The sequence below is a fragment of the Eulemur rufifrons genome, chromosome 7, assembly GCF_041146395.1.
Source record: "Eulemur rufifrons isolate Redbay chromosome 7, OSU_ERuf_1, whole genome shotgun sequence".
NCBI lineage: Eukaryota > Metazoa > Chordata > Mammalia > Primates > Lemuridae > Eulemur > Eulemur rufifrons.
The window spans coordinates 201572629-201588826 of NC_090989.1; the positions used below are offsets into that span (position 1 = coordinate 201572629).

The window sequence follows — 16198 nt, forward strand, 5'->3', positions numbered from 1 at the left end:
GTGGTCCCTCTCACTGCGTGTTTGTTCGGGGGCGGGGGGTGGGGTGAACAAATGCTCTGTCAGTGTGTCACTGTAGAGTGCTTCCGATCTTCTTGGGTTGAAAGGAAGAATACCTGGGAGGTGAAATGAGTAGTATATTCCAGCCCAACACCCCCACCCCACACCCCACAAACATTTGTAAATATTTAGAGGAGCTGAGTGTGGGAGCAAGGCCCGTAGACAGCGTCTGGGAACTTGCGGAGGAACCCTCCACTTCGTGCTCTCTGGGAAGTCACTACGGGTTGCAGAGATCATCCTCTTAACTGGTCCCTTTGATGTTTTCTTTAGCCATAGCTTGATTTTTTTATTTTATGTTTTTTTTCTCTTATTTTTTTTTTTTTTGGAACAGCAGAATGTCAAGCAACATAGCTTGAATTTTTTGATCACACACCCAAATGACATCATATCCTCTGTGCGAGGTGCTGCCACAGGTGCCTTGTGGATGATTGCCCAGGGAGCCCCCTCATGGCACTGTGAGGGGCTGTACCCCTGTCTGACACCAAGGAGACTGAAGCCCAGAGAAATCGCTTTGTTTTTAAAATAAGAATTCAAGGCTAGATTACGAAGCCGTTACTAAAATTGAGGCAGAATTTGCAATCTAAGCCTTTCAAGAGACCTATGTCATTGTTTATTGATTCCTCCCCAGAACAACAAGGGAGCCCTCCTGGTGGGTCTGTCTGGGGAGCAGCCCTAGGGACCAGGTCTCCCAGGGAGCACCTCGAAATAATCTGTTTGCAGCAGGGCCTCTTCATTTTCCAACTTGCCGTGGCCATTTCACTGTTCCCACCCAGAAAGGTCTGAGGAAGCCTCTGACGGTGTTTCTGGGCCCTTTCTGGGCCTGTCTGGTCTGGGGCCAGCTCCCTCACCGCCTGCCGGACCCCTCCTCCCTGAAGGCCTCTGCAGCCACAGGTCTCCTTGGAAAAGCCCCCTGAGGCAGAAGCAGGAGGGTGGCTATGGTGGGTCCTCTGTGCCCAGAGCACTCAGGGCCCCTACAAGCAGCACCTGTTAAACTTTAAACCAGCACTGGCTGCTGCAGCTGCGGGCCAAACAGCCCGGCGTGGCCGAGAGCTGTGGATGGTATGTTCACAGTTGTCCCCGCCACCCTGCAGATGAGGCACCTCCAGCACCAGTCAGCCCAGCTCCTCTCACTCCGGTGTAATGATGCGGAAATGCAAATATACCGTCGTTTTTGTGACCCATATTGTGAAAATTAGAAAAAGGAAGTTGTGTTTTGCTGTTGCATGAGTTCAGCCCCGGAGGAAAAACACGCTCGACTTTGGAAGACCAGTGAGTGGGGTTTGGCTTCCAGGGTCTTCTCTGAGCCCTAAGGGCCTGTCTGGTTTTGTGAGGGTGATTTTGGGGTGGTGGGGGCGTTCAGAGCAGGAGCCATTTGAGGGAGACGGATGTTTTCAAGGCAGGAAGCTGCTCTGGTAGCTCTGAACAGTGTCTTGGTTTTGTTCTGTCGTCTTTCTGTGGGTTCCTCTGGCATTGTTTGTAAAAAGTTGGAGTTATTATGAGCATGAAATGGCAAGTGTGAGAACCTTTGTAAACTGCTGAGTGCTGGGGCAGTGCTGGCTGTTGTCTGGGGACGGCTCAGCTCTAACGAGATGGACGGTGCCTGCCTATGCCCTCAGCAAAGCCTGGCAGGGGCCCGGGTCCGAGGCTGACCGGATGCAGGGGCGCCTCGCCTGGGCGGGCTGCAGGTGCCCCTGCCGCAGGCAGTGGGACCCCGGCCCAGCCCCTCTCATGGGACCCAGGCTGGGGGGCCATTGGGTCTTCCACTGTCTGAACGGAGGAGGATGGTCCCAGACATGTCCTGGGGGCTAGGCCATCCACACAGTGTGGGTCCGGAAGCCTCCTCGGCAATCTGCTGTTTAGATATCAACAGGCCAGGGCCTGTGTAGCATGGCACCACTAGGAAGGAGAGATGAGCCCACCAGGGCCTCCTCAGGACACTGTGCCATGGCCAGACAGCACCAGGCAGCTGCAAGGCCACCTTGAGAGGCTCGTAGCCTGAGGGCAGGGTCACAGTGGCAGTGGCGGTACAACGTGATGCCACCATGGTTGTGCCCACTGTGCAGAGGGGGCGATGAGGCCCAAGGGGGAGGGGCATATGCAAGGACGCAGGCATAACCACACCCAGAGTGCCGGGCTCCTGGGAACTTGCGGGGTGCGCAGTGCGGGGGCTCCTGTCCTTGTGGCTCATTGGCTGTTTGCATGTTCCTGGGGTCGGTGAGTGCTGTGGGGTGGTGAGCTGCTGCTGGCCCCTGAGGGCGACAGAAAGGTGGGTCTGGGGCTTCTGAGACCCGGTCAGAGAAAGGAAGCTGGGGTGGCACGGGGACGGGAACTGTGGGGTGCAGAGCCCCTGCTGGAGCCAGCCTCAGTGCTGTGACCTTGGGTAGCTGCTTAGACTCTGCTTCCATTTCCTTGTCTGTAAAGTGGCAGCTAAGTCGCGCCAGGCTCCCGAGTTTTGAGGCTGGGTGCACTGAATGCAGTTCTGCCACTGCTAACATCTGTCCTCACCAGTGCCCATGACGGATGTTGTTTGGCCATTCTTGCAGGAGGGGAAACTGAGGCACAGAGCACTTCACTAGCTCTCCCTGGGCCCCTAGCCTGCGAGCTGCCCGCTAGGCCCCAACACAAGTCTGCGCCTGACGATTTGTTCAGCGGCCCGGCCCGGAGTCGGGTGGGGCTGGCCAGCTGGATGTGGAGGGGAGGAAGTGGTTTGTCCCCAGCTGGGCTGTTGCTGGAGGCTGAAGGCCACTGGTTCCACTGCTTGGGGGGCTGAGGTCTGTGTCTGCACAAAGACCAGCACCTCCCCATGTGAAGGCCCCTCGGAGCTACGCTGGGCTGCATACCCTGCACACAGAGGCCTGCAGCCGTGCTCTGCTGAGGTTACAGCTGAAGTGACCTGGTCCTGAGAGGCCTGGCCACTGTGTGAGGTCAGGAGGGCCACAAGCCTCAGAGGACGTGCCTGGCTCTGCTGCCCTGTGCCCCCTTGAGGCCCCAGGGGTGGCCCGTGGACTAGAACAGTGACTCAGGGAGTGGCTGCTGCGTGTGCTGGGAGCTGCTGCTGCATCCTCCCCACCTGCCCCAGGGGGCCCATCAGGAACCCCATTTACAGATGAGGACACTGAGGCACCCCAGTAAAGGGACGGGCAGGGGAGTCAAAGGGCATGTTGGGCAGATGTGAAACCCAAATGAAACTGCGTCTGTGGAACATTCTGGTGTCCACAGGAGGCTCAGGGCCAAGCCTATGCTGAAGACAATGAACAAAGGCAGAAGGAAGAGCAGAGCTGGTCACTTCGGTGCCTGCCTGTCCCTAGACAGGATGACCATCAGCTGGTGGGGACTGAGCCAGCCTGGGAAGGAAACAAGAGATGAAGGGACACTTCATTCATCCCCAACCTTTCCCTCCATGTGCTGGTCCCTCTGTTCTGCAGATATTGTGGGTCCTGGGGGGTGAGAGGGGCCTGGTGTCTGGTGGGGTATACAGGAGCCACGTGCCTGCCACAGACCAGTCTGTGCTGGCTGCAAGGACGGGCTTGGGGCAGGCTCTGCGTGAAGCGGAGGCAGCCACGCATGGGTCTGTCGCACATCCCTGTGCCCACGGCACCCCCAGCTCTGCAGGTGAGACGGACGCTTGGCCTCCCTGCTCCTCCCATGGGGTATCCCCTCCCTGCCCCCCCGCCCACTGCCCTGCTCTCTTGCCTGGAGGTGCAGGAGTCCCTGGCAGGCCTCCCTGCCTCCTCCTCAGCTTCTATAACCCTTTAAACACCTGAATGGGATGCCACTTGCCAACACGACCCCTGGCTGCCCACTGCTGTGAGATCCATCCAGATCCTCCCCCTCCCTCTCAGTCTTGCCCACCTGGGCACGCTGCAGCCCTACTGGCCTGGCCACTCACTCTCCTCTGCCGTGATGCCCTTCCCTCGGTCTGTGATGCTATTCCCTCTGTCTGAGCTTCACTGAGAAATGGGGGATGACTGGTCACTTAGGTCCTGTGAAGTGGCCGCCCTGGTCACGTAGGTCCTATGTGTTGGCTGACCTTCCACATCTGCCCTGGGGTTTTGGGTCCCCGCGTGTATACCTCTTGCGAGTCACGTATGTGGCTATGGGAGGTGAACGCGACGTCTGGGCCTCCCTGTCACAGTCACTGCCTGACCAGTCACAAGATTCTGTCGGGGAGCCAGGCCTAGTGAGGCCCACAGGAGGCGGCTTTGACTTCCCATGATCTCAATTCGGATCTTGTGTTTTCAAATTTGGACTCAGCCAAAGCACATTTTTGTTTGTTTATATAAAGTACATATTAGAAGGGAAATAAAAATTCCTTGCAATGCTGATTCAAAATCCATTTCTTTACTTACCAAAAATATTTACCGGGTTCTGCTGTGTGCCCGGCTGGGGTGTGTGTGGTGAGAGCAGGATGGGAGGGACGTGTCTTCTCTAGGGAGGGCCTGTCTGGGGGCGGAGCTGGATACAGCAGGGAGCAAGTGTGCTGGGCCTGAGCTGTGCCCCGCAGAGGGAAGGGTCTTGCAAAGGCCCTGAGGTGGCTGCTGGGAGAAGGCTGGAGCCAGGGAGGGTGGTGGAGGGAGAGGTCAGAGTGGGCAGTGTGCAGAGGATTGCAGTGCAGATTGGAAGCTATCAGGAGGTTCTTGTTTGCCTTGTTTCATTACTTTTTAAAAATTATCAAACTTGTCAAGCATAATCAAAAGTAGAGAGAATTATGTAATGAACCCAGGGTGCCCATTGGGGCGGCCAGCCTGTACTCACGGAAAGAATTGAGTTCGGGCCCCTCCTCGCCCAAGCAGGGGCCCAAGGGTCCTGGGAGCTGCAGGTTAAACTATTTTCCCCCAGTGCTTTGTCATGAAAATGTTCACACATACAGCAAAGCTCAAAGAATTTTGCAGCCAACACCTGTGTGCCCTCCCCGAGAGTCTACTAGCTTACATATCTGGCTACTTATGCAGGGAAGAAATATATTTTATTTTAAAGATTGAGATTGTATTTTTATAGTTGCTTTCTTTACTTTTTTGGGGGGGGGGGAATGGAGACAGAGTATCACTTTGTCACCTTGGCTAGAGTGCAGCAGTGTCATCATAGCTCACTGCAGCTTCAAACTCCTGGGCTCAAGTGATCCTCCTTTCTCAGCCTCTGGAGTAGCTGGGACTATAGGCCATACCACCATGCCCGGCTGTTTTCTATTTTTTGTAGAGATGGGGTCTCGCTGTTGCTCAGGCTGGTCTCAAACTCCTGACCTTAAGGGATCCTCCCACCTCGGCCTCCCAGAGTGCTGGGGACAGTGAGCCACTGTGCCCAGCCTGTAGTTGCTTTTTATGTATAGCAATGGACAGCAATTTTTCATTCATGGCTGTAATGTTTGTGTTTATATTCCTTCTAGGTGAAAGAAATAAAAACAGAAACAGAAAAGAAATGTAAACTATAGCTAAAAAAGAATATTTAAAAAGAGAAATTAAAAATAGAAAGTAAAAGCAAAATGTTGAGTATAAATAAAAAGTAAAAAGACTAAGTAAAAATGGTACAGGTGATCGTTTCCTGACACCCCAATCCTGCATGTGACGTGGCCCTGTCTGAAGATGTGCTGGGACTTCTTGTTGCAGCCCCCTGCGTTGCACCTAATGCATTCCCGGGCTTGCATCTCTGTGAGTTTCCTGTGCTTGTCGCTTGATTTTACCCTGTCCCGCTATAGCTGAGCTGGACTTGCGGCCTCTGCTTGTGACAGGGCCTGGGAGCACATCAGGTGACACTAACCTGTCGGACTGACGAAAGCATGTGAAATGGCCGGTCTGAGGGTGTAGTAGTTGTTGTGCGCTGCCTCCGGCTTTGGGAATCTTTACAGGACTTTTATTGTGTCCATTGTACAGAAAAGGAAACTGAGGCTCAGGGAAGTTGAGCTTGTCCGGGGTTGTCCACACAATAAGGGGTAGAAATAGTGTCATGCTGGATCCAGAGCGTCGGGGTCAGCCATGGCTGCACCTCTGCTGCCTTCAAGACGGTCTTACCGGGCCCGAAATGCCGTGTTCAGTCTGGGGGTGCTGTCATGTCCCAAGAGACCCCCGGGGGGTGGACCTGGGCCCAGAGCCTCCTAGGACGCTGGGGCTGTCTGGAGCCTCCCGTCAGCTTGACTGACCCTCAGGGTGGGCAGGGGGACTCCCTCTCTCCCCGTCCTCCTGCTGGGTTTGCCACCTGCCTGGTGAGGTGTTCCCGAATTTCCCCATAGTCATTTGTAATAATACCAGGGCCGCCAGGATGGCACTCCTCTTCTGTGTCACTATGCATGCTGTCCCCCAGCCTCACCTTCCTTTCTTTTTCTAGTTTTTGTGGATTGAGACAGGTAGTCAGGAGTGAAGCAGGAACTGTCCCTTAGGCGAATTGCTTGTAGTCACAGGTGTCTGCCGGGCGAGCACTGTTTGATCAGCTCCCACCCTGTGGCTCCGCCAATCTTGTTGTACAGAAGCAGGTGCAACAAGCCGACAGGTCTGAGACCCAGCGTCACCTTGGAAAGCGCAGACTGCCAGTGAGATGCCCTCCTGAGGCGAGGCAGCTTTTGATATGTGAACTAATACATTCACATATCCCTTCAGGGCAAAGCCCTGCAAAACTCCTGAAATCTTACATGTCTCTATAGGAGACAGCCCTTATAGAGCAACACTTGTGAGTCCCTCGTGTTGGGTGGGTGGTGGCAGCTCCAGGTGTCCGGGACTCGTGCTCTGGCTGAGTCTGCAGTGGGTGCAGCTCTCCTGGGTTAGGAGGCACCGACCTCACTCAGCTCAGGTAGCTTGGGGCTTCCTAAAGGGAGAGCTAGCGGTGGCCAGGTAGAGAGAACTGACTGAGACTCCCCGAGCACCCTCGTGGTGACTTGAATGCAGCCCTGGGTATATCAGAGTAACCCAAGCCCAGGGGGTTCCAGCATGGCTATGGTCAGCCTCTCTGAGCCTTAGCATCCCTGTGTGGAGTGTGGAAATGTCCCCCACCTTGGGTGGGTGCGAGTGAGAGAGTGTGAGAAAGTGCTCAGCACTGACCCTGCACATGGGTGTGTGGGGAGGTGTGTGCATAGTGTGTATGCATGTGTGTGCACACATGTGTATGTATGCAGTCATGTGTGTTTGTATATGTGTGTGCACATGTGCCCTGAACTCCAGGTAATGGCCTTGCTGGCCCAGGAGGGCTGCTTCAGGTGAAACCTGTGGCTGGAGGAGGGGCGGCTCTGCCCAGGTGCCTGCTCGTCCTCCACCTGCCCATCTATCCATCTCGCTCTGTTTTGTTAACCAAACTGGGGTCTGCTCACCCGGTGCAGTAAAGCCAGACGCTGACGCTGAGAGCTGCAGTGGGAGAAAGAGGCTTTATCACAGGGCCAAGCAGGGAGTACAGTAGTTAACACTTGAACCTGGACCCGCCAATGGCTTATCAGCCAGGCTGTTTAAAGGCAGCATACGTGTCACGTGGGAAAATCGTAGACCAATATGTGGAGGTCACACATTGGCCTGACGTTCTGGAGCAGCCCGGTGCAGTCAGAGATTCTCAGATTAGTGGACAGGAATGTTCAGTGGACAGGACAGGACAGGTTGGTCCTGACAGGCCCTTCAGGGGGACGCTGAGACCAGAGAAAGGCTGTCAGAGTTCAGCTCCTCAGTCCCCCTTATCTGCATTTTCCTTCTGGTGGGGTTTCCTGAGAAAATGAGATCGTTCAATTTCCACGGGGAGCCGCACACCTTGTGACCCTGGCGTCCCTGGAGGGCCCGTTCTCACCAGGTTGCCCTTTGCTTCTCAGGGTGCCCAGAACCTCCTCTGAAGGGACTCAAGAAGAACTCGAGATTTTCCTTCATTTCCAAGTTGTCCCCCGGCCCCCAGGACCCTAAGAAGGGTCTCTGCCCCATATCATTTTATTTTTCATTACTGCTTGTATTTTAGAGCCACACATATTCTTTGTAAAAAGTCTTTGCAACAGAACAGAAAGGAGTGAAGTGACAATTACAGTGTCCTCAACCAAGCCCCGTAGCCCCCTTTCTACCCCCCTGCTCCCCTCCCCAGAACCCCCTAAAGACTTCACTTTAATTTCATTACCTCTGTAAAGACTCTGTCTCCAAATAAGGTCCCATTCTGAGATCCTGGGAGTTAGGACTCCAGTGTGTGACTTGGGGGAGGGACCAGCACAGACACAATTCTGTCAGCAGCACAGGTATTTGAAAAGCAAATTTGCAAGTGCAAAGCTGGAGGTAAGCATCCCACAGAAGCCCTTCCAGTGCCGGGGAGCACTGCACACCCCTCTCCTCTGGACAGGGACATCCAGGCGACCACCCCAGACAGGTGGTGGCCACACGCCCCATTGCTCCCCCGCCTCTGACCCACCCCTCCCTTCTGGAGTGAGGAAAGTGATGCTGGGGAATGTTCGTGACTCACCAAAAGTGATGAGGGCGGGATTTTTCCTAAGCACCCCTATGAGGTAAAACTGACGTACAGTTAACCACGTGTACTGAAAGTGCACAGTTTGTAAGCTTTGGCACACATGTGTGCCCGGGAAACAGCCAAGGTTATGAGCACACACGTCATCCCCCAGAAGCTCCTTATGCCCCTTTGTACCTGTTAGGGGGGAAAGCTTAGTAGGTTGGAAAAGACTTCTCACCCAGAGATTAAGATACATAAAAGTAAAAAAAGTTTATTTTACCCTTCTGAGAGGAGAGAGAGAGAGAGAGAGAGGGAGAGAAAGAGAAAGAGAGAAGGGAAGGGAGGGAAGAGAGCAGAGAGACGTGTGGCTGCCCAAAGAAAGAGAAGGGAGATGCCAGCAGCCAGGCCAAGTGGCTCGCTGATTTTAAGGGGGAGGAAGAGAAGAAAAAAACAGTGATGCTGTCAGTTGATAACAAAAGCAGCAGCAGGTAGATAACAAACACTGCGAGGATGAGGATGTCAAAGTCCAAGACTTGGTTTCCTGCCTTCCTTGGAGAAGCGATTATCTACCACAGGAGATGTGACTCTGTCCTGGAGATACGGTTGAGGCTGGAGCTCGTTCTGGTGTTTGCTCAGGAGCTCTGTAAAAGCAGATTCTCAAAAAAAAAAAAAAAGATTTTCAAAGAGAGATTTACATCTTTTCCATTCATTCAGCTCTTTCCAGAAGTTGTGCAAAACAGAACTCCTGCAGAGTACCTGTTAGTGAGAGAACTGATAAGATTGATCTTTAACCATTACTGGGGAAATGGTGGAATTCGGTATTTTCCTGTTATTTTTGCAAGGCTACCCCTTACAGTGCCCCTCCCCCACCCACACCCCTCCTTCCGGGCACCCACTGATCTGCTTCCTGTCACCACAGACTAGTTTGCATTTCTTAGAGTTCCATATAAGTAGAACTCTGTGGATCTTCTTTGTCTGGTTCCTTTTACTTGGCATAATTATTTCTACAGTCACTGATGTTATAGTCCCTTTTTAGTAATGTTCTGGAAAGGTTTGTGTAGAATTAGTACCACTTCTTCCTAAATATTTGGTAGAATTCACCAGTGAAGATCTCTAAGCCTGGAGTTTTCCATGTGTAAAAATTTTAACTACAAATATTTCTTATGTTTCGTGTTCACTGAAATTCTTAGATATGTGGATTTGTAGTTTACATCAAATTGGGGAAAACAATCTGGAAACTCTGGCCATTTTTTCCTCAAATATTTTTCCTGCCCACTCCTTTTTGGGATTCCAATTACACATATATCATCATGCTGCTGAAGTTTTCCCACATTTCACTAATGCTCTGTTCCTCTCCCCACCATTTCATTTTGGATAATTTCTCTTGCTGTCTCTTCAAGTTCATTAATTTTTCTTCTACATTTTCTAATCTGCTATTAATTCTTTTCAGTGTGCCTTTGGTCTCACACTTTATGGTTTCCATCCCTGGAAGTTTGATGTGGGTCTTTTTATGTTTTCTACATCTCCACTTAACTTTTGAACATCATAGAATACAGGCATAATAGCTGTTTTAATGTCTCTTTCTGCAACATCTGCATCAGTTATGGGTCAGTGTCAATTGACTGAGTTTTTTCTCCTCATTATGAGTTGTGTGGTCCCTTTGTATGCCTGGTGATTTTTGACTGGATGCCAGACATTGTGAATTTTACCCTGCTGGATGTGGGATGTTTTGATATTCCTATAAGTATTATTGGGCTTTGTTCAGGGATGCAGTTTTGTAAATAATATGGCCTTCCTCTTAAGATTTGTTAATATTTGTTAGGTGGGACCAGAGAGATGGTCACTATAGGGCTAATTATCCATCACTACTGAGGCAAGACCTTGCTGAGTCCTCAACCTAATGTCCCGTGGACCTTGGGGCTTTGCAGGCTGGCTGGTGGGACCAGGCATATCCCTACCCTGTGTGAGCTCCCTCTGGTCCATTCAGGTAGTTCTTTCTCCAGCATCGTGCAGTTTCCTCCCACACACGTGCTGAACAGTCCTTGAGGGACCCCCCCTGCAGATCTCGGGGTTGTCTCTCTGTGTGCAGCTCTCTCCTCTCCAGGGCTGCATCCTCTGAACTCTGGCCACCTTGGTTTCCTGGGACCCCCAGTTCTGTCTTCTCAACTAAGAAGGTCCACTGGGCTCCCCTTCCCTGATCCACGGCCCAGAACTGGTCCCCAGGCAGGGAGCTGGGGCAGCAGGAGGGCTCACCTCATTTGTCCCATCTCTCAGGGATCATGGTGCTCTGCTGCCTGGTGTAGCGTCTTGCAGACTGTGTCATGTGTGTTGTCTGTTTTTCTGTTGTTTCAGGTGAGACTCAATCTGGTTTCTGTTACTCCATCCTGACCAGAAGCACAGTTTCCTGAAGGTGAGGCTGCCAGACAGCTGCCTGTGAACACAGCAAGGCTGAGCACAGCTCACTTTCCACCTGGTGTATTCTTTTTGCTGTGTCATGTCTGACTTCAGGAAACTTGAGTTTATCTCTCATGCTATGAGAAGAATGCAGCAAAACATGTATTTTTTGTTTAGAAATCCTAAGATAGCTCTCCATTAAACTCATTAAGAATGTGGCAGTAGCCAATGATAAATACCCACCTGAGTGATTTTGGAGTCACTTAAAGAAAGGTCCTCTCAGAAGTGGTTTTGCCACCCATTGAGTGCCTAGGAGCTTGTACCTAGTGGTGGGGGGTCCCCCCACGGAGCCTGCCAGCCTCCGCTGGAGCCTGAGCCTGAACCTCGCTCTGCCCAGAGGCACATCTGCCTGCCCAGGGCAGAAGGGGTAGGCTCCGGGACTGCTTTTTCATTGTGCACGTGTGAGTGCATGAAGCCTGTTTCTTTATTCTGCCTAGCAAGTGAGGAAGGGAGCAAGTAGGGAAGCTGCTAGCAGAAGAATATCCGAGTGTGAGTGAGGCGGCATGTCAGTGTGAGTGTGCAAGGGAGCTACTGTGCGCGTGTGGCCAGGTGAGGGTCTGGGGTGTGGGCTGGGGAGGGGTGAGGTGCTGCCTGCAGGCTCGCCTCCCACTGGACGGTGCCTACGCGCTCAGGTGACCCTTCCCTCTGGCCACAGGGTACTGTGTGGCCAGGAACAAGCTCAGTCCTGGCCCCAGACTGACTTTCAAGCTGAGCTGAAATGCTGCCCATTCCAGTGTGTGGCTACTGGGGCTGGCCCTGCCCTTCTCAGGGCTGTGCGTGTCACCTGGTGGCCAAGGACATGGCTGTGCAGATGCCTGGGCCCTCTGGGCTGGGCAGTGGCACAGAGCTGCCCTCCTCCAGCCCCTCCCTTTAGAATTGGTGCCTCCGGCTGCTCCAAAGGCCAGTTGGAGAAAGTGGTTTTCATTCTTCTCTAACGTTTTTTTCAGCTCCACTTCAAACCTGCTGGGCAAGAAAGATTTCCAAGGAATCCCTCCAGCCCTGTGTGGGCCTCTGCAGGCCAACCCCAGCTCCCAGAAGGGAGCCAGACACCAGCCCGCCACCCTCAACACCCTCATCAGACCAACAGCGTCAGGTAAGGGGATGGGTGACTGCCCCTGCTCCTCTGCAGCTGCATCTTGGGTTCAAGAGAACGATCTCAGGGACTGTCGCCCTCCCTCCGGTCCAGTCTCACCTTGGGTCCTCTTTTAGAGGAGCCCAGTGAATCCCCTGTGCACTTAGAATTGGCACTTGAATTTGCCTTCCCCTTGAGGGTTCCAGGAGAGGCATGTGGGCAAATGTGAGGTGGCCCCAGTGCTCGGGAGGGACGAGGAGTTCCAGGACAGAGATCTCAGTGGGCGTCCTTGGGTGAGACCTGCCTCCTGTCCAGCCTGGGGAGATGATGGGACAGCCAGGGCCCAGGGCCGCTGGAGGCTGTCTTCTCACTTGTCCAACAGGCAGTATGACGTGAGGAGGAGGTGGTGGCAATAGGGACACTGGCCTCCTCTCCTGGGAACGTCCTAGGATGCAGTAGCACCATGGGTATGAAAGTGCTCTATAAACAGCTGTGATGCTCCTGTTGGTTATTGTCACTATTTTGTGCATGTATTTTGAATTTTTTTGATTAGTAGATAGCTTCATGCTACAGGATTACTTTTTTCCATATAAAAGAAACTTAATTTTAAAATAAAACATCTGCCATTCCCTGAAAGTCTGTCTGGACAGGACCCAACTGAAGCTGACCAGGGTGTTCACATTTCACACGCAGCCTCCTCTGGGCTGATTTTCTCCTTGAGGGTGCTGCCTGCGGGCTGCATTTGGGGGGCTGCAGCTTGGGGGGACTGGTCCATGCCTGGCTGGCATTGAGCCAGGCTCGTTTCTGCCCCACAGGGAGCCCTGGTCTAAACTCCAACAGAGCCTGGTGAGCTTGGCTTTGAGGATGGAGTCAGACGAGACGCCCTCAACTCTTCCCAGACCCATTGCTGCTCCGGGGATGCCAGACGCTGGGCCTGACAGCACCACCCTGGGGAAACTCCGAGCGCTCCCCATCGGGCCCAGGGCTCATTGCAGAGACCCTAGTAGCCCAGCTGCAGCAGTGGATGGCTCCCCAGACACTGGCTCCGTGGGGGAGCTGGGCAGTGGCACTAAGATCCCCAATCGGGACAGTGGAATCGACAGCCCATCCTCCAGCGTGGCAGGGGAGAACTTCTCCTGCGAGGAGGGTGGTGAGGCTGGCTCAGGCCCCGGAGTGCTGGGGCTGCACCCTGAGATAGCCCTGCACAGCCAGGTCCCACAGGACATCCCCCAGGAGGAGGCCAACCCTGAGAACTCTCCCCCGAGGGCTGACAAGGATGCCAGCCTGGCCCAGGTAGGCCTCCCCTCCTCTGTCCCAGGCATGGGCTGCAGGGCTGTCCTTGGGGGTTGGGAGTTGAGATTTGCTGTGGGCATCACCCCATACCTTGTTCTCAGGAATGAGGTGCACAGGCTTGTGCCATGCAAGGGGAGGCTCCAGGGATGGGGTCTCTGGGAAAAGCCCATGAGAAGGACTCACATACGCCAGGCTAGGCCCGCCTGACACCTTGGGAAATGACCTCCATCCTGAGCCTCAGTTTCCATGTCTGTGTGATGGGCACATCCCCTACCCCAGAAAGGCATGATGGCCAGTCTTGCTGGTGGTGCTGCCCACAGCCACCCTTCACAGGGTGGTCACTGCAAACCTTGCAGAAGTTCTAGGAGGGAGGCAGCATGAATGGGGAAAATGGCTTTTCCAAATGGGGAAACTGAGGCATGGAGAGTATGGTCCCTGCCCAAGGTCACCCATGGGGTGTAGCACAGCCTGTACTCCTTGGGATGTGGGCAGGACCTGGGAGGCCCACACCATGCATGGAGGCCAGAGCAGAGCGTTCCCGATAGCAGGTGCCTGTGGCCTGGTGGGTCTGCCTTGAGGGAAAGTTTGTTTGCATTCTCTTCGGCCTTTACTGGGCTCTGGGATCCAGGGGGAGATGGAAATGCAGATTTCCCCAGGCTTAGAGAAACCACGTGTGCATTGGGGGAACAGCATGGGTAAGCTGCCAAGTGACCAGGTCCCAAGAGCATTTGATGGGTCAAACCTGCCGGCTCCTGGGTGATGACATTACTGGCCGAGGTGGTAGGCATCAGGAGGTAGGCTGGGCAGGTGAGGGCAGCCCCATGCCTGGGCCACTGTGAGCCAATTTCAAGGAGGGAAGGCTGGGCCATGTTTTAGTGCAGGTTTTATATATTATTACTCAGGTATAGTAAGGCCAACAGATCAGGAGATGACAGCTGTTGAAAAGATAGTTTGCTACTCATGGTTCCCAAGAGGACGGGACACACCATGTCATGGGGGGCCACACGGGAAGGACCAGGGTCAGTCAGGAGGCAGAGAGAGGGAGGGGAAAACATGGACCTGATCCTTTATTGTGGTTTCCATGGGAACAAATGGATGAGGCAGGGCCAGCAGGCTTAGGATTGGCTAGTTTGAACCATTTCAGTGGGCTCTGGGCACAAGGGCTGTCCCTAGTTGTTTAGTAACTGCCCTGGGGTGACAAGGGCAGGTGGACAGTGGCCCAGAGTGTGAGAGCCCTAAAGAGGAGGTGGGGAGTGTGAGCTCTAGGTTGGTTGGTTTGCATTTGAAAGGCGTGACCACAGGTGAGTCCCTGACTGTCTCTGGGAAGTAGCCAGCCTTGGGAGGGGCAGACCCTCCAGGGTCAGCAAGGCCCAGATGTCAGAGCACCAGAACACAGAAAATAAAAGACCTGGTTAATAGTGGCCACACCCTCCGAGGCTCTTGAGTTGTGCTCCAACCAGGACTGAGCTGGCTGCCTCAGCCTCCAGGTGCTGGGGACGGTGCAGACCCCTAGGCCTGGTGATTCAGGTCCTGGGGTGTGCCCGGAGTCAGAGGCTTGGCTGGGGAAGGCCCAAGTCTTTGTATCTGTAATAGGAGGACTCTGATGCGTCCGTCACTGATAGGAGTGCATTAGTCCTCTTTCCTGGGGCACCTGGGTAGAACTCTGCCCACCACACACTGGCCCGTCCTCAGTGCGAGGCACTGGGCCAGGAGCCTTGGGACCCTGTGCCTCGTCTCCCTCCATCCCAAGGTAGAATAAGGGGTCCTGACATGGTGCGGGGCAGTGACACAGGTGTACACACGCGTCAGATTGGTGAGCTGGGCTCCGCACATGAGAAACTAGCTAGAAGAAAGCTGAAAAATCATAAAGGAAAGGCATTAAGAAAAGATTAAGGACATATTTCAGCAGCACATTTCTTGAGCCCCAAATCATCCAGCTCTCAGGGGGCACACGGTGTTGCCTGGGTCAGACATGAAGCTGCCACTCACATGAGGATGTAGGGGCCCTGGGGCTGAGGCCGCATAGGGGCTGGGGGGGCTGGGCCGGTGCCCCTGGACGAGTGGGAGTTTGGGCCCCTTCCCAGAGAGGAGCTCTCTCCTAGGCAGGGTCTCCACCCACTCTGCCATGGCCATTATGTCGTTAAAAGGAGTGTCTTTCACAGTTAAGTAAAATAATTAAGGCTCAATTAGAAGAAAACGCTTAGTTTGTTGAATTTCTATCCTTGGTACCTGGTGGAGTGAGGTGTTGAGAGCGTTGAGGACACTGCTAGTTTGTGGGCCCTTGCAAGGTTGTGCAAGGGGGAGCCTGGAAGCAGGGTCTCTTTTACAAATAGAGAAATTGAGGTACAGAGGGACTGAATTATGTGGCTCAGATCAAGGGATTTCAGGCAGAATCCCTCACCTTCTCCCTGGTTCCCCTCCAGGCCCATGCCTGCGAAAGCGCCCTCTGGGGACCCTGCTTTGCTCTCCAGAACTCATGGCGTCTCCCAGCTCTGTAGCTGGACTCCTCAGTCCTCAATAATTGTGCCCTCCCCTCTGGGCCCATAGCCCTCCTGGCGGCGCCCCCACCCCCACACCGCTATCGGAGAGCTTCCCTCTCCTCCAGTTTCCCCAGGCAGGCCCCCTCCCCCCTGGACGGCCTCACCCCTTCTTTGCCAGGGACCCTCATCTGTGCCGTCCTCCCGGAGCCTGCGGGGGGGGGGGGGGGGGGGGGGAGAAGCCGCCCGTAGGATTCCGCCCTTGGGTGCTGCCCCTTCTCGCTGCCTCGGGCACTTTCCCCACTGACCTGCGGCTCCTTGCTGGGGAAGCGCAGGCCTCTGCCCACAGGTGTGGGCAGTCAGGACTCAGTTCCGAATCGGAAGCCATCCCAGATCGTCTAATAGGCTGAAAAACGCAGATCCGGGACAAACCCGTTTGTCCACACATAGGTTTGAA

At 54.0% G+C, this 16198-nt stretch overlaps 1 protein-coding gene across 1 annotated transcript in view; it reads left to right on the plus strand.

Annotated features, from left to right (window-relative positions):
• The window catches only part of FGD3 (FYVE, RhoGEF and PH domain containing 3), a 109971-nt gene that overhangs the window by 60887 nt on the left and 32886 nt on the right, over positions 1–16198 (plus strand). Inside the window, exons 2-3 of the mRNA XM_069472093.1 lie at positions 11917–11992; positions 12787–13264. Coding sequence (XP_069328194.1) covers positions 11917–11992; positions 12787–13264 — 554 coding nt within the window. The remainder of the gene's footprint in view (positions 1–11916; positions 11993–12786; positions 13265–16198) is intronic.